General features: G+C 39.2%; 1 protein-coding gene across 5 annotated transcripts in view; it reads left to right on the top strand.

Moving 5' to 3' along the window:
• The first annotated feature begins 1479 nt into the window (after positions 1-1479).
• RPP30 (ribonuclease P/MRP subunit p30) overlaps positions 1480-21604 on the top strand; it is a 34545-nt gene continuing 14420 nt past the window's right edge. For 3 of the 5 annotated variants that reach the window (XR_010838886.1, XR_010838884.1, XR_010838883.1), the window contains exons 1-6: positions 1491-1598; positions 3096-3151; positions 3702-3758; positions 4959-5033; positions 7690-7761; positions 15496-15585. Coding sequence is in view for 1 of the 5 variants with exons in the window: in XM_059055477.2 (XP_058911460.1) it covers positions 1517-1598; positions 3096-3151; positions 3702-3758; positions 4959-5033; positions 7690-7761; positions 15496-15585 (432 nt within the window). In the remaining 4 variants the exon portion in view is untranslated. Of the gene's footprint in view, positions 1599-3095; positions 3152-3701; positions 3759-4958; positions 5034-7689; positions 7762-15495; positions 15586-21604 lie in introns of all 5 variants that reach the window. The other 2 variants (XM_059055477.2, XR_010838885.1) reach the window with 2 other exon arrangements.

The raw sequence follows: 21604 nt of genomic DNA, 5'->3' as shown, positions 1-21604 counted from the left end.
TAAGCCCAGGGTGAAGATGAGAAAAGAAGTCTAAAGGGTACAGTTCACAGCAACAGCACCATGACTTTCAAAGAAAGAAGCTCTCTGTGGTCTAATGCTGGCATCAAATTATGAGTCATCTTATTCACCTTCACCACACATATTTCTGACCCATCTAGATTTTGTGGTCATAGGTGAAGACCTGTGAAATTAACGCCAGATCTTCTGATGAAAAGCAAAGGGTTTGCTTTATATGACTTCGTTCTATTTGCAGAAATACATTTTTCTTCTGTTCTTACTCAGGAAATACCAAGTATTGGGAAAGCAAAAGATTTCTTCTTTACTAAATTAAACCAAAAGGAGAATTACATGCTACTACATGGGACAGATACCTCTTAAAATTCTCCTCTGAGACCAAGAAAAAAATCATGAAGAGGAGTACAAATCAAGATGTGGCCCTATAGACCAGAGACTGTGTATTGTTTGTGGTAAGTTAGCACAGAAATTGGAACTTTTTAGAAACTTTCACAGCCATTAGGCATTGTCTGGATGCCCAAGCCCCCAGTTAGTGGACTCTTCTTATTCAGCTGAGTACAGAGCAGTTCAGATGTTAGTCTTTTGAGGCCAGATCTGCCTATTGGTAATGCACAATGGACCACGTACTGGTGGTCCTAGAAGAATTGGTTGGGGGAGGCGGTGGGGGGCGGCGACCTGGCCCTTCATCACAGACGTTTGAGAAGCACTGATGTAAACTATAGTTCCACAGTTTTATGTTCTCGGATCACTGATTTACCAATCTTTAAGAAGAGTTCATTTACACGAAGTTCAAAAATGTGGAAACATCAAATGTGTGGGATTTGATTGTACATTTCTTAGATGGAAAACTGTAAAACATTTTAATTTTGCCCCTCCTTGTCTAACCAGTTTTTGGCTAAACCAGTGTTGGAGCTAACCGCTCATCCTAGAGAGAACCCTGTCATCTCGTGGCTGAGGACGTTGACTGTAAGAAATAGAGTAGCGTGCTGTGGCACCGACAGTTGTGATTGGGCAAAAAGACATTTTTCTCAGGCAGTCCTTTTAGGTCAGCTTCTCCATTTCCCCGTTAAGTCCATTTTATAAACAACGGAATGGACTTTAGGGGAGGGAAAGAAAAACGGGTTCCCTACTACTTCTTAACCGTTTCCGGCCCTTAGCAAAAGGGTTTGGTTCACAGTAGGCGCTCAATAAATGCTGTATACGTACATTTTGAAAGAATCACTTTCTACATTATTTCATAGGAGGAACGGTGGAAGATGTGAACTCTTCCGGGAGAAACCAAACATTCTCATTCGGAAGAAGACGAAGAAGGATTGAAGTGAGGCTGTTGATTCCCACACACTAATTTCTGCCCGTACTTGAAGGCGAGCGAGGAACCTGCTAACCCTACTCCACGGGAGGGAGGGGCAGACCGCGCAGGTAAACTGCAATTCCCGGCATGCCCGAGGGGGAGGGACCGACGGCTGCGCAGATAGGCGCGCGGCCGTCACGTGACTTCGGCATGGCGGCGTTTGCGGATTTGGACCTGCGGGCGGGTTCCGACCTGAAGGCGCTGCGCGGACTCGTGGAGAATGCCGCTCACCGTGAGTCTCCCCGGCTTCACGGGCCGCCGTGTCTGCCCAGTCTAGCTGTCCCCGGAGACTGTCAGGCCACGCTCGGGAGGGACCCAGGCGGGCCTCGTTCCGGTCTCATGGGGTCTCCCGGCTGTCCCTGGAAGCTGAGGCCCCTGCGGTGTTGCTCTGATCCCGGGCGCGGGAAACTCGAAAGCACTGGGGAGCTGTTACCCAGTCTAGCTCCTTATTTCTTGCGAATTGAGGAAACTGAGGCTCTGACAGGGCGGGGGATTTTCATAGGGCCCCACAGCTGGTGGATGGCAGAAGCCAGGGCTTCCAAGTGTAGTCTCCTACACCAGTGCTTTTACTATCGCCCCTTCCTGCGTCTCACGACAGTGTTCTGACACTCAAATGCACGAAGCTGGTGCACCTATGGGTCCGAGAAGTGAGGGAGGGACATGGGGTCGCGAGTGTTTGAATTATATTATGTAGAGGGAGGGTTGGTAGGGGCGGAGGACATACTAGGAGGGTGAGAGGGGAGCAGCATGGCCAAAATGCATGAATGTTACTCATATTTGAATCCAAGGGAAGCAAAAGCTCTGAGAGTTAAGACCCCATTTTAAATAATGGAGTCAATCGCGACTGCTGTCTCTTTCCTTAGACTGTAAAATGTCTACGTGGGGATAGAGGGAGATAAAAATAAAGAGGTTTCTGCAGGGCCTGTTAAGTAATGGTTGCTCAGTAAATAATTGAGGGAGGAAGAAAAGAAGGAAACTGGACAAACTAATGAGAGGGGGGACCACTATTTTGGCATTAGTATGCATTATCTTTTAATATTAATATCCTGTTGTTCCCATTGGTGTTTAAATAACTTAAAGATTGGAGGCATGATTTAGGCATGTTTTTGATAGTCCACATGTCCAAAACAGGGCTGTGTTGAGGCTGGTAAAGCAAGGCCCTGGCTTCAGAGAGTTCCCAGTCTCTCGGTGGGTAGCTCAAAGGCGTATGTGGACAGTGGTGTGAGGGAGTCGTTACTCCATTTCTCCTTAGCAAAAGGGCCTTTGAAGTAGAAAGGGTAAAAAGCAAAAGAAACAAGTAAGAATGAAGGTGGAAAAGTATACATGTGATGGGAAGAAAATGAACAAAGGGACACGAAGGAGAATGGTGGTTTAAAGGAGTTGTGCAAAGTGTCTTTGGTATAATGCTAATAATACACCACCAAAGTCAAACAAAGCCCTGACTCTGTGCCAGCCACCGTTGTAAAACATCCTTTGTGTGTTATGTCATTGAATTCTGCCAGTCGTATAAGGTGAGTACTGTTATTATCACCATTTGGCAGACGAAGAACTTGAAACTTAAGGTTAAGTAACTTCTAAGTAGTAATGCTTAGATTTGAAAATGGGCCGTCTGACTCCAGAGCCCGTAATCATTCTTCTTACTACCTTCTAGTCTTGACATGAATTGGGATGAGCTTATGTGTAAAAGAGGTTGTTGTATTTAACAAGAATGTTCAATTTTTCTTTTCAGTGGGCTATTCAGTTGTTGCCATCAATCATGTTGTTGAATTTAAGGAAAAGAAACAGGTAAAATACAATTTCTTAAGTTAATAATAACCAGCATTTATAGTTATTTTGTGTATATTGGTAATATTGAAGCTACAGACGAGCACTCTTTGTGCATTATCTTATTTTAATGTTAATAGTTGAGCTGATGTGTATTTGTACAAATGATAGTTTTCTGTGAAGTGCTAGGGCATGGTGTAAGGATTCTTAAAGTTGATTTGATGTTAAGTAACTTTCAATAACTTCTTAAAAGTGCATTGTTATTGATTAAACTGTAATCACAATATTTAATCTTTTTTATTGTACTGTCATGGACTCATTACTAATTGATTTCCCTCCCAGACATACTAGTAAATATGTATATCTCCCTTTAGGCCAACAACTGCTCCTTACAGATTGTTTCATTCTAAAAACTATTGTTCATCCCACCTATCCATTGATGTTCTCAGCTGCTTCTCTGCTTTAGCTTTCTTTATTAAAAAACACACACATGCACATACACACAACTTATTTAGTGTTTCTGAGTGCCAGAAATTAGCTTTTTTAAAAAAAATATTCTTCTTTGTTGTAGGAAATTGAAAAACCAGTAGCTGTTTCTGAACTCTTTACAACGTTGCCAATTGTACAGGTAAGTGTTTTGTTTAAGAAACATAGTACTTATTCATCCAGTTCAGACATGCCCAGTCATATATGTGGTTCTCTAATCTGTACTGCCCCTTCCTCTGTCTACCAGTCTTACCTTTCCATGAAGACTCAGCTCTTCCACGAAACATTATGTACATCTCTTTTTCTCTGGCTGTACAGGTATACCTCAGAGATATTGCGGGTCTCCACAATAAAGCAAGTCACATGAATGTTTTGGTTTCCTGGTGCATATTAAAGTTACGCTTACATTGTACTGTAGTTCAGTAAGTGTGAAGTAGCATTACGTCTAAAAAAAAAAAAAAATCAATGTATATACCTTAATTTTAAAATATTTTATTGCTTAAAAATGCTCCCCATCGTCTCAGTCTTCAGCAAGTTGTAATCTTTTTGCCTCTGGAGGGTCTTGCCTCAGTGCTGAACACTGCTGACTGATCAGGGTGGTGGTTTCTGAAGGTTGGGGTGGCTGCGGCAGTTTCTTAAAATAAGACAACAGTGAGTTTGCTGCATGAATTGACTCTTCCTTTCACTGTGATTTCTCTGTAGCATGCCAACGCTGTTTGATAGTATTTTACCCACTGCAGATCTTTCAGAATTGGAGTTAATCTTTTCATACCCTGCCACTGCTTTATCAACTAAGTTTATATAATATTCTAAATCCTTTGTTGTCATTTCAACAATTGATTAAGTTTGATGTCTTATATGGGTATGGTTTTTTTCATTGGAAATAATTAGAACAGTACCATCAAAGATCAGTGATCAGGGAATTCCCTGGCAGTCCAGTGGTTAGCACTCGGCACTTCCACTGCGAGGCCCCAGGTTCACATTGATCATAGATCACCATAACAAATATGAAAATAATGAAAAAGTGTGAAATACTGGGAGAATTACCAAAGTATGACACAGAGACATGAAGTGAGCAAATGCTGTTGGAAAATGGCGCCAGTAGACTTGCTCAACACAGGGTTGCCACCAACCTTCGATTTGTAAAAAATGCAATATCAGTGAAGCACAACAAAGCAAAACACAATAAAACTAGGTACGCCTGTATTATAAATTCCTTGAGAGTGAGGACTAGGTTTTACTGATCTTCACTATCCTTTATTGTTAGTACCTTTTAATGAGTACTTTCCACTGCTAAGGAGGAAAATCAGTCATTTCTATTTTGTGCTTTTTTTGATTACAGGGAAAATCAAAACCAATTAAGATTTTAACTAGACTGACAATTATCGTTTCGGATCCATCTCACTGCAATGTTTTGGTACGTTGTTTTTTTCTTCTCTCTTGGCCTTGTAAGTTGTATTGATTTCTGCTGAATACTGTTGTTTTTCCAACTCCTCCCATTCTTACATCTCCCCCGACCCCCAGTGTGACACTTGACTGCTCTCCTTAGCTCAGAATTCACATAGTATAACAGAATCTCTTCTACTCATGGCACATGTATAAGAATACCACAATTAAAGAATCTTTCAGCAAGTGGTATTCATTGAACTTACATGAAGTAGACATAGGTGGGTACTGGGGATATTGCTATGAATAATACAGACACAATCCTTTTAAAAATGGGAGGAATTTTTAAAAAGTGGGAGGTAGCAAATAAGGAATGTCCTGGGAATGTGCAACAGGAGGCCCACCGAGGAAGCTGATGTTCAAACAAGGGCCAGAAGAATCAGTGTTATAGGTGCCAAGTGAGGGAGAGAATGTTTCCCCAGACAGGATGGATTATGCAAGGTCCTGAATCCAAGAAGAAACATGGTGCATTCTGGAAAATGAAACACCAGTTGAGTTGAGCCTGATGAGCTGTCTATCCTGGGATGAGGTTAGGGAGATGGGTCTGGGTGAGCAATTAGAAGAAGCCTTTGAAGGTTTTAACCAAGGGAGTACAATTATGAAGTTTGCATTATAGAGAATAGATTAGAGGGGATAAAGGAGGGGATTTAAGAGGAATTGGGGCTGGGGGAGAGGAGAGGATTGACAGGATTTGGATGGATTTGTTGATTTGATAGAAGGTGATGACTCCCTGCCTTGGCCTGAGCAGCCAGGTAAGTAGATGGTACCATTTCCTGAGATGGGACATAGAAAGAGAGGTAAGTTTAGATCATCATGTTTCAGACATGATGGGTTATTGTGAGAGTTCCAGTGGAGCTTGTCAAATGGGGGGGTTGGAGAAAAAGTGTGGCCCTCAGAAGAGGGACCCTAATGAAAGATACTGATTTGGAAGTGGTCACCCTGTAGAGAGTAATTGAAATCATGAGACTCCTTGGTAAAAATATGATGTGGGAAGAGAAGGTCTAGGACAGAGCCCTGAGGAAATTTGGTACTTAATGGTGGAGTAAAGGATGAGGGATGAGCTAGGATTAGAGACTGAGGCCGGACTGTCTGAGAAGTAGGTGGACAACGAGGAATGTGAGAAGGCTCAGCAGGATCAATGTACCTGAGTAGTCAAGTCAGAGAAGGGCTAAACCATGTGTTGGATGGGCAAGTCTCCTAACGACGTGGAGGTCATTCGGTGCCTTAGTAAAAGCCATTTCCACGGAAATGATAGGGACGTGAGAACATGCAGCCAGTGTGTGCTGCTGACTTTGCTTGAGAAACTTGATTCTGTGGAGGAACAGAAGGCGTAGGGAGGCTGGTGGATGAGAACCTGCTGTCTAGATTTTGTTTGTTAGATGGAGACTTGAGAATGTCTGGTGCTGATGGAATGGATCCAGTGAGGGAGAGAGAAAGTGAGATCTCTGAGAAGGTGAGCTGTTTCATCTTTAGCTGGAATGGCCTCCTCTCTCATAGAACAGGGTAATCAAGGAAGGGCCGGCCTCCTTTCTAACATTAGCATTGCTAAAGAAATTACGGAAAGCCAAATTTGGGGATTTTATACAACTGCAGGCAGCATTCTGGTTCTCTAAGCCCAGGGAGACATAAATGGAGCTCACTTTTTATGGTCATGAAGAGTTTGATTTTCTCGTGTTATTATGAACATCCTGGTGGCCCCTATTTGTCCACATCCCAGGTGGGAGTGGGCAAGCAGAGGACAAAGAGTCCTGGATCCTGACTTTTTCTGAGACCTAGAACCTGCCCTGTCTCAGCATACATCTGCCCAGCAGGTTTTCTTACCTGCTCAAGCACAGTACCTGCTATTTCTCTTCAACCTATCTCTTTCCTCTTCTAATTTTTATCATACCTTTTCTTTTTACAGAATAAGAGTTAAAAAATTTTAAAGGTGCCAGCAGGCAAGGAAGAAATATCACATATCTCATTACTCAGAGATTGTACTCTTGAATATATATTTTTCCAGCCTTTTCACATGCATACACACATGATATAAGTTTGAGACTTTCTTTTATAAACAATCTTTAACGGATAAATTCCTCTTCTTCTGTCTTAGGACTCTCGGGTATTTTCTTGCATGCTTAGCAGTTTAATTTGTATTTAACAGTATTCTCATTGTGAACCTAATCACATCACATTTAGTCATGTGTATTTCTTGTCTCACCAAAAAATGGTGAGTTCCACTGAGAGCAGACATATGCCTTAAATGATTTTGTATCCCCGGTGCCCCCCACACAGCAGGTGCTCAGTAAATCTCTGGCAAGCTCCTCCACTAGCTTGTAAGAGCAACAGCTATCTAATTTGATTTTTGTATCTCAAACAAAATGTTTGGTGCATAGTTAAAGCATAACAATGTGGGAAGGAAGGAAGGAGGATGATTCCTTCCTCCTTGGTGGAATGGAAGTTGGTATCTGGAGTCTCATGTGCTGAGGAGGTCTTTTCTGACAACATACAAAGCAAAGCAGAAATGTCAGTGGCATATTAGAAGTATTACACAATTGAAATATAAGTGCAACCAGGACACTAGTCAGAATTCCATATGCGTTTGTTGTTGTTGTTACTGTATGGTAACATTCTTTTTATATTACTAGAGAGCAACTTCTTCAAGAGTCCGGCTGTATGATATCGTTGCAGTTTTTCCAAAGACAGAAAAACTTTTTCATGTAAGTAACAGATAGTAAAAGAAAATAGTACTCATTATTTTATATAAGAAATCTGATGTTATACCTTTGTAGGTGACCTGTATCATCTCATCTGGAAACTTTGAGGATTTTTCATTTATATTTGGTGTTCTGGAATTGCACAAGGGTGTATTTGGGTGACATATTTTGTTTTCTTTTATTTATTCTGCTAGATATTTGATGGGCTGAGATTGAAAGAGTCCATCAAGTTTTCTTCTGTTTCTTTATCTCTGCTTCATTCATTCATTTGAAACTTCTCTTAGGTAAATGATGGTCCATCTCTTGCTAGCTCTAAAAGCATGTCAGTTTCTGCCCTTGTTACTATTTGCTGCTGCCTGTGACAGAAGGAGGGAGCAAGGTTCTACTGTGGCATAAAAGATCCCTTCTCTGTTTTAGCTTTCCCGTTTGTGTGCTCTGAGGTGTGGTCCATATGCCAGCATGATCATGTCAGCCTTTGGTCTTCTAGAAATCCTTCAGAATAAACCATCTGCTGATACTATTCCTTTTTGTATAAGAGAACCTTTATGAATTTAATTTCTTTTGTCCTTTTCAAATGGCCATTTCTGTGACTTTTCAGGAGGGAAAGTTGTTTACTGTGTATGGTCATTTTGTCAACTTGAGACAGAACACGCTGGGCATTGTAAGTGATCACAGAAAAGAAAAAATCAACTGTAATATAGTTTTATAGGAATATGTTTTACTGTGTAAAGTGAGGTATAGCTCCTTTTAGGAAGTTCGGAATGTTATCTTTATTTAGGTAGCCATCTACCAAAAGTGTATCCACCAAAGGGATATTGTGGGGGGAAAAGAAAGCACTGGTCTTTGATGTTTTAATTTTACAGCATAATTTGTTTTTAAGCAAAGTCCGTTCTAAAATTATAAGATTTTCCCTAAGCTTATCCAGTAGATGGAGTTGTTGACTAAGAAGACGTCTGTGGCAAATTTCATTTTCAAGGCACATTAACAACCCTTAATTGTTTATACAGTAAGTACCCTATATATGAATGGGCTCCGTTCCAAGAGCTCATTCGTAAGTCCAATTTGTAAGTCCAACAAAGTTAGCCTAGGTACCCAACTAACACAATTGGCTATGTAGTACTGTACTGTAATAGATTTATAATACTTTTCACACAAGTAATATACCATAAAAAACTAACACAAAAAATAAAAACATTTTTAATCTTACAGTACAGTACCTTGAAAAGTACAGTAGTACAGTACAACAGCTGGCATACGGGGCACATTTGCATCTTTGAAAGTTTGTAATTTGAAAGTTTGTATGTAGGGGAATTACTGTATTAATGCAGAGTAACAGTACAAGTTATTTATGAATTCCCGTTTTTTGGTGACTCCTTTTCTAAAATGCTCCGTTATAGTAATTCTCAAGAATTTCATTTCAGAAAAAAGGGGAGTAGGATTGAGTAGTTCTTAGTTATCAGAGACCCCTGTGGAACCTTTTAAAATCAGGCATGTTCAGATCTCCACTGTTGGAGATTCTGATCCAGTAGGTTTGGGGTTGAGTTTGGGTATCTTTTTTTTAAGTTCCACAGGGGATTCTGATTCAGTGCCGAAACCCTAAGATGGACCATGGATATGTCCAAATTTGTTAAACAGCGATTTAGTTTTGTTATTAAATATTAACACCTCAGTTATACTGTAGACTAAAAGTTGGTAGTGTACCCAGTTTTTTATTGTACACTTGTTTTTTGAATGGATTTTGAAGAGCATACAACTTAAAATTTCCATAGCCATTTACTGGTGATTAGAGAAAACAACAATCCTGGGGATAATTGGGACAAAGGCTTATTATTATCCCCACTTTGTAGAAGAGAAAATTGAGACTTAGGCTCAATGATTTGCTCTAAACTTATAGTTATGTCATAGAGATAGGACTTTGGAGTCTTAGAATACATTATAATTAGATTTAGTGAATTTATCTTATTACTTGTTTTTCTCAGATTATTCACAAGTTTTAATTCAAAACTGTGAACACATAATTCATGATGATGGGTGGAACAGTCAGAAATATTCTGGAAGATGGAAGAAAGCTGTAAATAATTGAAAGAGTATTTGTTTGGAATTGACTGCAGAGAAAACAGTTTTTAAAATCAGAACATATTGTCTTTCCAGATCTTACCCATCCTTTAAGATTCAGTTGAAGTTGGCATTCTCCATGTTTTATATAGAAAATCAATTTTAAAGGACATTTTTCTTTTAATTATAAAGCTTTTGTAAGCATATCATGGTTTGGAATTGGGTCAAATGCAAGCAGTTTGTTGCTGAACAGGTTATGTTCTGTTAAGTGATTTTATTTGTTTGGTTTGTAAGTTGATCATCTAGAATGTAAACAAGTGTCCCTGTAGATATGATATTCTGTAACTAAGGTCTCCAAAATGAGTTACAAAAGCATTCCTATAAACATATGTTAACAATTAGTAGTATAAAATCTAACCACCTTAAATAGAGTTGTTTCCATGGGAAATAACATACTCTTTTCCACTCAGAGTATCTGGAAGATATCTCACAGATAAATCCTTTTTCTCCATAGTTTCCCCAGGGGATAAGGCAAAGATGAAAGTCTGTAAGCATAGTCCGTTGGCTGGGGCTTCTTAGGATGGGGGTGGTGGTGGAATGTGGCAGAGAGAGATACAGAGAAGTTTCAGGAGCTTCTGAGTTAGTTATTCCCATTTAGGATTTAAAAAAAAATTTTTATTGAAGTGCAGTTGATTTACAATGTTTGTTAATTTCTTCTGTACAGCAAAGTGAATCAGTTATAGACATATGTACTTTTCTTCGTATTCTTTTCCATTGTTACTCCCATTCAGGACAAGACAGGCTGTGGAGAATTCAGGTTATTTAGTCCAGTGGTCTCCAAACTACCTTGAGTGTGTACTGTATCAATTTAAAAAAGTAGTGATCTGACATCCCCAATATGTGTATGTTTATCTTCTTTTAAATTATTCTTATGTAATTTCATAATTTGTATGGAAACACAAAAGACCCGGAACAGCCAAAGCAATCTTGAGAAAGAAAAACAGAGCTGGAGGAATCAGGCTCCTGGACTTCAGACTATAGTACAAAGCTGCAGTAATCAAGACAGTATGGTACTGGCACAAAACCAGAAATATAGATCAGTGGAACAGGATAGAAAGCCCAGAGATAAACCCATGCACATATGGTCACCTTATCTTTGATAAAGGAGGCAAGAATATACAGTGGAGAAAAGACAGCCTCTTCAATAAGTGGTGCTGGGAAAACTGGACAGCTACATGTAAAAGGATGAAATTAGAACACTCCCTAACACCACACACAAAAAAACACTCAAAATGGATTAAAGACCTACATGTAAGGCCAGACACTATCAGACTCTTAGAGGAAAACATAGGCAGAACTTTCTATGACATAAATCACAGCAAGATCCTTTCTCACCCACCTCCTAGAGAAATGGAAATAAAAACAAAAATAAACAAATGGGACCTAATGAAACTTAAAAGCTTTTGCATGGCAAGGGAAACCATAAACAAGACAAAAATACAACCCTCAGAATGGGAGAAAATATTTGTAAATGAAGCAACTGACAAAGGATTCATCTCCAAAATTTACAAGCAGCTCATGCAGCTCAATATCAAAAACACAACCCAATCCAAAAATGGGCAGAAGACCTAAATAGACATTTCTCCAAAGAAGGTACACAGATTGCCAACAAACACATGAAAGAATGCTCAACATCATTAATCATTAGAGAAATGCAAATCAAAACTACAATGAGATATCATCTCACACCAGTCAGAATGGCCATCATCAAAAAATCTACAAACAATAAATGCTGGAGAGGGTGTGGAGAAAGGGGAACCCTCTTGCACTGTTGGTAGGAATGTAAATTGATACAGCCACTATGGAGGTTCCTTAAGAAACTAAAAATAGAACTACCATGTGACCCAGCAATCCCACTCCTGGGCATATACCCTGAGAAAACCATAATTCAAAAAGAGTCATGTACCACAATGTTCATTGCAGTTCTATTTACAATAGCCAGGACATGGAAGCAACCTAAGTGTCCATTGACAGATGAATGGATGAAGAAGATGTGGGACATATATACAATGGAATATTACTCAGCCATAAAAAGAAACAAAATTGAGTTATTTGTAGTGAGGTGGATGGACCTAGAGTCTGTCATACAGAGTGAAGTAAGTCAGAAGGAGAAAACCAAATACCGTATGCTAACGCATATATATGGAATCTAAAAAGAAAAAAAAAATTGGTCATGAAGAACCTAGGGGCAGGATGGGAATAAAGATGCAGACCTACTAGAGAATGGACTTGAAGACATGGGGAGGGGGAAGGGTAAACTGCAACAAAGTGAGAGAGTGACATGGACATATATACACTACCAAATGTAAAATATCTAGTGGGAAGCAGTCGCATAGCACAGGGAGATCAGCTTGGTGCTTTTTGACCAGTTAGAAGGGTGGGATAGGGAGGGAGGGAGGGAGGGAGGGAGGGAGAGAGACACAAGAAGGAAGAGATATGGGGATATATGTATATGTATAACTGATTCACTTTGTTATAAAGCAGAAACTAACATACCACTGTAAAGCAATTATACTCCATTAAAAAAAATTATTTGCTTGCTCCATTATATCAGTGTGCTTTATGAAATAATATACACACACTGAACAAAACATTTTAGGGGAAGGAATTAAAAATAAATGAAAGTAGAAGTTCTGTTTTCTTCCTGCTTCCAAAATCCATGCCTTGCTTTTTGCAGAGCATTATTGTAGTATATGCTGCTAACACCTGAGGCTACTGAAAGGGTGTATCTTTCAAGGCAGTTCTTAAGGTGTGCTCTGGCTTCACTGGTGTCAGATTTGCTAGGAAAATTTGTTAAAACTCAGGTTACTAGACCCTGCTTACTGAATTTACTGCTGAGAGTAGGGCCTGGTAATCTCCATTTTAAATAAATTCTTCAGGGAGGTTTTTTTTTTTTTAAACAGTTTAGTTTGGGAGGCCCCATTTATGGGCATCTCTTTTTTCCCTGGGCAAGCCTGGCTCTCCCTTGAATAAAATATCAGAATGTACTAACCTGACATCCATGAAGGGGAGTTGGGGGAGACTGAACCCCCTTCTCTTATTCTGCTTGTTCCATGAAATCAAAGATAAGTTTATGTGTGTATATGTGCAGTTTGAGGAAAACCTTCCTTAAATCCTCATAGGAATCCTTGGGCAAAGAAAAGGTTAAGAACAATTGATATGAATTCATATACAACATGCCAAAACCACTATAATCAAATTCTTAACCACAAATATATTTGGTTGTAATTTAATCTTTTTAATGATTTAGAAAGCATTTCCTTATAGTGTGAACATTAGCTCTTATTTTGTAGTTATCTAAATATATCAGTTGAACATTTGGATTAATAGAAAGCTAAATAACAAAGGAATTCAATTTGAAACATTTTAAGTCTGAGGTGTCAGAGGGAGTCAAGTGGAGCCATCCTTTGTAACTGAAAGTTTATTATAATGCATGTACTTAAACCAACACAAGGGATATTTTTTAATTAACTACTGTTATAGAAAAGGGAAGAAAGGAGCAATACATAAGTAAAAAGGTAACCTAATTTAGCTTTACTCTGGGGAAGAATGTTTAATAGGCTTTTAAGAAATGAATCAGCTTTTTGAAATGAAAAATAATTTGTGTTTGTAATAATGAATTGAAACAGTGCAAAGAGGTATGCACTGAAAAGTACACCTTTCTCCCACCCAAAACGCCCTCTCCCTTTTCTCCTGAGGCAACCACTGCTAGCTGTTCTTGTGTTTCTTTTCAGAAGTATTTTTACCTAGTCCTTCTTTCCTTTCTTCATTCTCCTCTTCCTCTCCTTCTTTCCTACTGTCAGGTGAAAAAACCATGGTTTTTTCACCTGACAGTGTATCTCAGGGATGGTTCCATAATATCCACTAGAGAGGTACCTCATTCCGTTTAAGGAGTCAGCATATTCCATTGCATAAAGGGGCCATAATTTTTTTTAAATAAAATTGAGGGATGTTTAGTTGTGTCTAGTCTTCTGTGATTGGTGGTGCAGCAACCGTCCTTTCACCAATATCCTCAAGCATTTGTAAGGTATATGGCTATGGAATGCGTTTCTAGTCTCTATAGGATACATTCCTGTACTTATAGAAATTTGCTGATGTGTGCTTATAAAATTTTGATACCTATTGCTGAAATGCTTTTCAAGACCCTGTACTGATTTAAAGACCCTGTGAGTCCCTGTTTATTTATTTTTGTGTCACCTGTATATTACTGAACTTTTTGATCTTTGCCAATCTGGTAGTTTAAAGATGGCAAACAGAAGCTGAGCATGTTTTATGTTTTATCTGCTATTCAGACCTTTACTTCATCCATTCTTATCAAATTTTCATTGACTCTTTTAGGAGTTGGACAGCTGTAGCAGTTGGGATGGAGCAGATTCTTCATAAGCCAAGTGTTTCTGCCAAACCAGCCTTACTTCCCAGGCTTACTAAGTTACTATGACTGTCTTAAAGCCAGGCAGCCTCTGATCACTACCTGCTTCCTGGAGCCCTGGGGTGGGGGTAGGAACGAGTAAAGTGGGGATTTTGAAGAGAAAGGATAAGATGTGACATTCCTGTCACTGCTGAAGGTCAAGCTGACCCTCTGGGGCATTGTCACCTCCTCTTGACCCCTTTCTCTTGGTCCGTGCCACGGATGTTAGTTTGCCAGCACAGCCACCCTGGCAGCTTGGATTTGTTTGTCAAGCCTGATTACACCAGCATTGATAGTAAGGCTTATTTTTGTCATGGTACAAAACAGCCAATTCCTTTTATTGCTGTAAATCAAATAATGGCAAAATGAGAGCCGGGTATGCAGCTTCTAGCCCTGTCTTTTGGCCTGCACTGTTATGCTAGTATCCTTTCCCTGGCTTTATGTTCCTTCCCTGATTTTCCTTTTATCCTGATTTCCTTATCTATTTATTTTATCTTGCATGTCTTTTTTTATAAGCAGCTTCAGATCTCTTGGAAGTAAATGCAGGGTATCAACAAATAATAGCAAACATCAGAACAAAGGAAAGGGAAATTAAAAGTTAAAAAAATGGATTCAGTGTCATTTGATTTATAATAGCTCTGCTTTGACCATTTATGGAGATGCTCTGTTTCTATTAGCATTTGAACAAAATGCCATTGGTAGTGTCATGTATTTCTTTGGCCAGTCAATAGACTGATAGGAGCCACAGGTGTGGGCCAATTGCTGGCACAAAAATAAATAATTTCTGGAGTAAGTTGACCATGCATACATTCCTTTTGGCTTATTTATTTATTTTTTCCTGGATTTCAGAGCAGTTAGTTTCCTTTTTCTAGAACAATCGGAAGTAACCTTCCAGAAACTGAGCCTCTCTTACCAACCTCTCCTTATGTAGCTGACCATGAATTAGAGGGTCTCTAGACCGTGTCTTTTGAGATGGTCTATAGACATATCACTCTGCTTCAGCTGGATTACAGCTAAACCATTCAAACCAAATGTGAAGGAATGGCTAAGCATTGACTTTGTAAAGGGACAGATGTATTTGAACACAGAACCATGTAATGCCTATGGAGTGAGCCATATCTATTTACATTTCTTTGTATCACGTTTGACCCTACCCCATTCTTGACATGTGCCAATTTTCCTTTTGGCTTTACCTGTTTTTTTCTTCTTGACAGGTTGCTTGTACACATTTAGATGTGGATTTAGTCTGCATAACTGTAACAGAGAAGCTACCATTTTACTTCAAAAGACCCCCTATTAATGTGGTAAGTGTCACAGTTTCCATTCTATATGTGAATCTCTACATGTGCATTAACACATTGGAAAAGGGGCAGAAGAAACTGCTGTTCTTAGAGGGGAAAAAACAAAGGCAAGTAATAAATAGGCAATTTTAAAAGAGGATTTTTTTTTTTTCTAAGCTGACTAAAGGTAGAAAGAAAGCTTAAAATAAAAAATATCCAGTGAATTACCAAGATGTGTTTGAAAGGCCTTAGAAGCTCAAATTTGTGAAGGAAATTTCTTAAGAGGATAGCTAATAATGATGGACACTTACAGTCTGAATGTTGAACATTAAGGAGACAGAGCAGCCAAGAAAGGAGTAGGACAAAATAGAGAGAGGGTTCCCAAGGCACCAGCAAACTGGAAAGGTGGGGTGGCAGGGACTGGAGGGAGCAGGGCCTGGAAAGCATGGTTGGTGTGATCTCTGGACAATTAAAATTTGCATTGAAATGTGCTGGCTCACACAAAAGCCCAGGGTTACTTTTGTGATAATCTAAGAGGGGAACCATGTATTCAACAGCTCTTGTGCTCCTTCCTCTGCTATAGAATTTTTCTCGTTTTCCTCTATTCCTTATCTTCACCTGTCACACCTTTTTATGTCTTCCTCCATCATAAAAGTGATATTGTTTCACAGTGGGAGCTATAAGGTTGGCAGAGCTGTCAACTATTTGCATTGGCAACCAGATCCCAGGAGGAGTTAGGATGCTTTTTTAGAATAGAGGCTTCCAAAGCTCTCTCCCGTTCTCAAGAAGTGCTGTTGAAGGAGAAAAAAGGTTTGACAGACAGTCTAGATTACATCCCCAATCCTGTCAGAATTGGAAAATTAAAAATTTATGGATTTTTTTTCAGGATAGATAACTCCCCTATTTTTTTGTCTCTGTAGAATCACAAGTTCTTCAATTTTTGTTTCCCTCTCCACTGCTAAGGAATTAGCTTGATGCTGAGAGTAGGGAGAGACAGCGAGAGGAGTAAATGATCTGTATGGCATGAAAAAATTGAATCCAATGTGGAAAAATTTAAGATGGCTTGTGTTCTACCCCTAAGTGTATGCTACTAAAGCTGTACTTGAAAAGTATTCAAAATTTTGAAGTTATATATTTAAAGGGCAAACTATAAAACAGCTCTTTTCTGATCAATAATGAGAACATATAACAATATTGGTTAAGCTCAAATCATTGTTTCCCCACATTCTTACTGGTACTTAAGTAAACACTAAAAAAAAAAAAAAAAAAATAAGGCCCTTAATCATCACATTTTAGAATTGGAGATATATGTTGTTAAAAGTGGTAAAATGAGGAAGGAGAAGCTGTTCAGCTCTTCAGACACAGGGGTGGAACAGACCTGGTTGATTCCCCATCAGGTGAGATCTCCAGTGTGCCCCAGCTACCATGATAAAAGGCTCAAACTAACACAGTTCCCAAGATGATGACAGTCTCACTGGCCTCACATGTTGTTGCTCCCCAGAGCTAGTAGAAGGTTGCCAAGGCTTTTTACCAGCTTCACACTGCCAATACCCTCCGTAAGTTGCTCTTAAACTTACAACTTTTTTACTTTTCTCTTCACCTTAATGAACTAGGAAGGCCATTTTCTAGACGGCTTTGCCAGAGTAAACCCACATACGATACTGTGTCCTTGGCTGGGAGAAGATAGTGGCATGTGATGCTAAGGCCAAGTCCATGGAATGGACAGCAGTGCATAGCACATAATTCCTCATGTCCCACAACAGTGATAAGCTGCCCAGTGGCTGTTTTGGCTTCGTCTTTTGATTGGTTTCTTAGGAATGTGCCCTGCTGTCCAACCCAGATTGTGAGCTTCTAGAGAGCACCAACTGTGTCATGGTCCTTTTTTAATTACCCAAATACCCCAAATTTTAATACCCAGATACCCAAATTACCAAATAGTTGCCTAAAAGAGGTCTTCCCTAAAATCTGTCAATTGAACGAGTATATGTCTAATTTCGCATGTCTGGGTACAGCTTGGGGAACACAGCCAAATCCTGTGAACCGTTAGTCCTTAGCTGGTTGTCAGGGCTTGGCAGGCAGCATTCACTGTGAGGGGGGTGAGGCATTGGGGCGGCGTGAGGAGGAGATGCACTGGAGGCGGCAGCACTAGGACTGCCCACCTTCTGATTCCATCTGTAAGTTCCTGAAGGTGCTATTTTTTGCTGGATATTTTTGGCTTGATTCCCACATTTTTCAATTTAAGAATTCTGAAAAGTAAAAACTTGACAAGTGAGAGGGATAGGCAGTATTTAACACAGTGTCTGCTTTTTAAAAAATCTGGTATGAACATTTTACATATGTTGTTTAATAAAAACTAGATGATGGAGTAGAGGGAAGGCTGTGCAGGATTATTTTTAGCCCTCGTCTAGTGTAGAAGTAGGCTGTGGTGTGAATTGGTCAGGAAGCAGAAGAGTCCCTATTAATTCATTCACCTTTTTTTTATTTAAGAGAAACTGGAATTAAAAGTTAAATTAATTAAAATTAAATTAAAAGCTAGAAGCATACAATAAAAGTTGTCCACCTTATTGTTCAGGGTAAATAATAGTAGTTGTATAGTTGTGTGTATATTATTTGTACCTAATAATATCTATTCTGGATATGGAGCTGTATGATTAAAGTATGGAAATATGTTCACCATGAAAGTATAGAAGATGTAGTGAATGTGGGGAACAGTTCAGTCTTAAGTCTTGGTCCTTGTGTGCTCTTTTGGCCCTGGGAATGAACTTGTCTTTGGCCATGAAAAGTGGATAGGTTGGCTTTATAAGGATCACTGTATTGAGCACAGATGTTAATTTGGATAGGGTGGTGAAAAATAGGAGCATTAGATATTTAATTCATTAGCCTTTAACCTAGAGGCCATAAGCCATGTGAGAATTATCAGCTCAGAAGGTTGGGATTTTAGGTCACAGGGTATAAATTTTCACTTAAAAAAAGAACAAGTTCTGGGCTTCCCTGGTGGCGCAGTGGTTGAGAATCCGCCTGCCGATGCAGGAGACACGGGTTCGTGCCCTGGTCCGGGAAGATCCCACATGCCGCGGAGCAACTAAGCCCGTGAGCCGTGGCCGCTGAGCCTGCGCGTCCGGAGCCTGTGCTCCGCAACGGGAGAGGCCACAACAGTGAGAGGCCCGCATACCGAAAAAAAAAAAAAAAGAACAAGTTCTGAGGCTCTAATGTACAGCATGGGTGACTGTAGTTAATAGTCCAGTATTGTAACTCAAAAGTAGTTGAGAGAGTATCCTAGGCACTCTCACCACAATCACCACACACACACACACACAAAAAAAAAAAAAACCCCAAAAAACAAAAAAAATGGTTAACTATGTCAGGTGGTGGATGTGTTAATTATCTTGATCTCAGTAATCATTCTATAATGTAGAGTATATATCAAATCATCATGTTGTAGACTTTAAATATATGCATTCTATTTCTCAATATCCCTCAACAAAGTTATAAAAAAAAAAAAGAAGGTTGGGATTATAAAGGAGGGCCCGGGGGCTAAAACATACCAAAGCACAAAGCAAAACAAAGTTATGTATAACTTTCAGCTCTCAATCCTTCTGTTATTTTCACCACATGCTTAGGGCACCGTAATTTCAATTATGTTAATTCCCTCTAAAATCTCCTACAAACCTCCTCTGGAGTCTTAAGTAAGTTGTATGAGAATCATTTTATCATGTAATAGTTGGGTTTAAAAAAAGTTGAATTCAACTCCTCTTCTTGGATAGCCAGATGGCTTCTAATTATTTAGCATTTTAAGGCTTAAGCACTTTCACACCTGCTCTAGCTCAGCAGCTTTAGGGTGGGGTAGATGTGAATTACCTCCGTGATGCAGGTGATGGAATTGAGACTCAGGTAGCTTGTGGCTCACAACAGGTACATGTCTCTATCAAAGGTTGACTTGGGATTTGTACTTAAGCTTTGATTCTAAATCTGCTGTCATTTCCCACTGGGAAATGCTATTTTAAATTACTTTACAGCAGAGCTCTTTGTTAAGCACAGAATAATTTCATATTTTAAAACGTGATCTTTATGAATTCAGGTTTTGAGAAGAATTTTTTTAAGCAGCACGTATCTTCACCTTCCCTTTGATTTTTTTTTTACAGTGTTAGTGCCATTCAACAATAACTTCAAGTTTATTAAACCATTTCCAGTGATTGTATATTTTATGCTCTCTTTTCAATGTTTTCCCCTCAGCATTTCCTTTAACCCTAATCCATTTCTGTCTTCATGGTCCAGTTAGTCCCCACTGAGAGAAATCCAGTAAATAGTATCTGAAGCAGTGAGGTTGTTTCAGGAATCTTGCCATATATCCTTGAGTTGGGTGTGAGTGCTCTATAAACTTTATTTTTCATCACACATATTGTGAACTTAACTATGTTAAGTACTTTATTGATCCAGTACTTGGAGCAGTGCCAGCAAACCTGTCAGTATCAAAAAAATGTCTGTGTGGCCAAAAAAAAAAAAAAACCCATCAGAAACAATGTTAGAAGGACTAATGACAGACTGGTAGAAATAGTTTCAGTTATATCATAGACAGGTGACTAATCTCTATAATATATAAGGAGCTCCTAGAAGTTGATACGGTTAAAAAAAAAAAAAGAGAGAGTGAGATGATCAATCCAAAAAAATGTATTAAGAATATGGAAAAGACATTTCACAGGAAAGGAAATACAAATGGCCTTTTAACAAATGAAAAGATGCTTAAATTCATCATGCTAAGAGAAATTCACATTAAAATCACCTATCTGATTGGCGCAAACCCAGAAGTTTGATGATACACTTTTGTGAGGCTGTGGGAAAGCAGTCATTCTCATACTTTGACTGTAGCAGTGTAATTGGAACAGTCCTTATGGGACAGTGGGTAATTTGGCAACAACTATCAAAATTATAAATGCTTTACCCTCTGACCTAGTGTATTAGTTTCCTGAGGCTACCATAACAAAGTACCACAAATGGGGTGGCTTAAACTAACAGAAATGTATTGGCTCACAGTTCTGGAGACTGGGAGTCTGAAATCAGGACATTATTGGGGTTATGGTCCCTCTGAAACCTTAGGGGAATCCTTCTTTGTCTCTTCCTAGCTTTTGATGGTTTGCTGGCAATGTTTGGTGGTTCTTGGCTTGCAACTGCATAACTCCAATCTCTACCTCTGTCTTTACAACATGTTCTTTCTCCTTGTCTGTCTTCACATGGCCATCATCTTATAAGGACACCAGTCCTACTGGATTAGGGGTCCGCCCTATCCCAGTGTGACCTCATCTTAACTAATTACATCTACAATGACGCTATTTCCAATTAAGGTTACATCCTAAGGTACTGAGGATTAGGACCCCAACATAACCTTTTATGGGGGGAAACAACTGAACCTATAATATCCAGCAATCCCCCAAAACACTAAAAAATTAGTGTTTATTCTACAGATAGATTGGAACGACCCAAAATCTATCAGTAGAGGCTTGGGTAAATGCCATACCTCTTCAGTGGAGTACTCTGCAGCTGTAAAGCAATGCTGAAGTTAGGAGCTGACATGGAAAACCCTTCAAGTCATAACCAGAATGTAGTAGGCTACCTTTGGGATAAGAAAGAGGAAAAATAATAATATATATTCATATTTGCTTGTATCTGTATGAAGAAACTCTGGAAAAAGACACAAGAAGTTAGTGAAAGTGATTATGGGAAGTGTGGGTGGGGCAAGTGGGAGCAGAGATACAGTGAAGACTTTTTATTGCTTTCTTATGTTACTTGATTTGTGAATCATGTGAACAAGTTACTTATCTCAAAGAATGATACCAGGAATGACACCAACAGTATCATCCTTTCGAATTCAATGAAGAACTAATTTTTATGAAATTAACAGGGAATCTGTATATTGTCCCAGTAATCAACCCCCTATTTCCTTTCTCTCTTCTTTCTCTTGAGCTTTGCTTAGTTCTTGGAATTTTACCACCACCATCTCTTTTCAAATATCACACACCTGTTCTTGGATTGTAGCATTGTTATGACT

This window comes from Kogia breviceps, chromosome 2, assembly GCF_026419965.1.
Source record: "Kogia breviceps isolate mKogBre1 chromosome 2, mKogBre1 haplotype 1, whole genome shotgun sequence".
Taxonomy (NCBI): domain Eukaryota; kingdom Metazoa; phylum Chordata; class Mammalia; order Artiodactyla; family Physeteridae; genus Kogia; species Kogia breviceps.
This window is presented reverse-complemented; position numbering and strand designations above follow the sequence as displayed.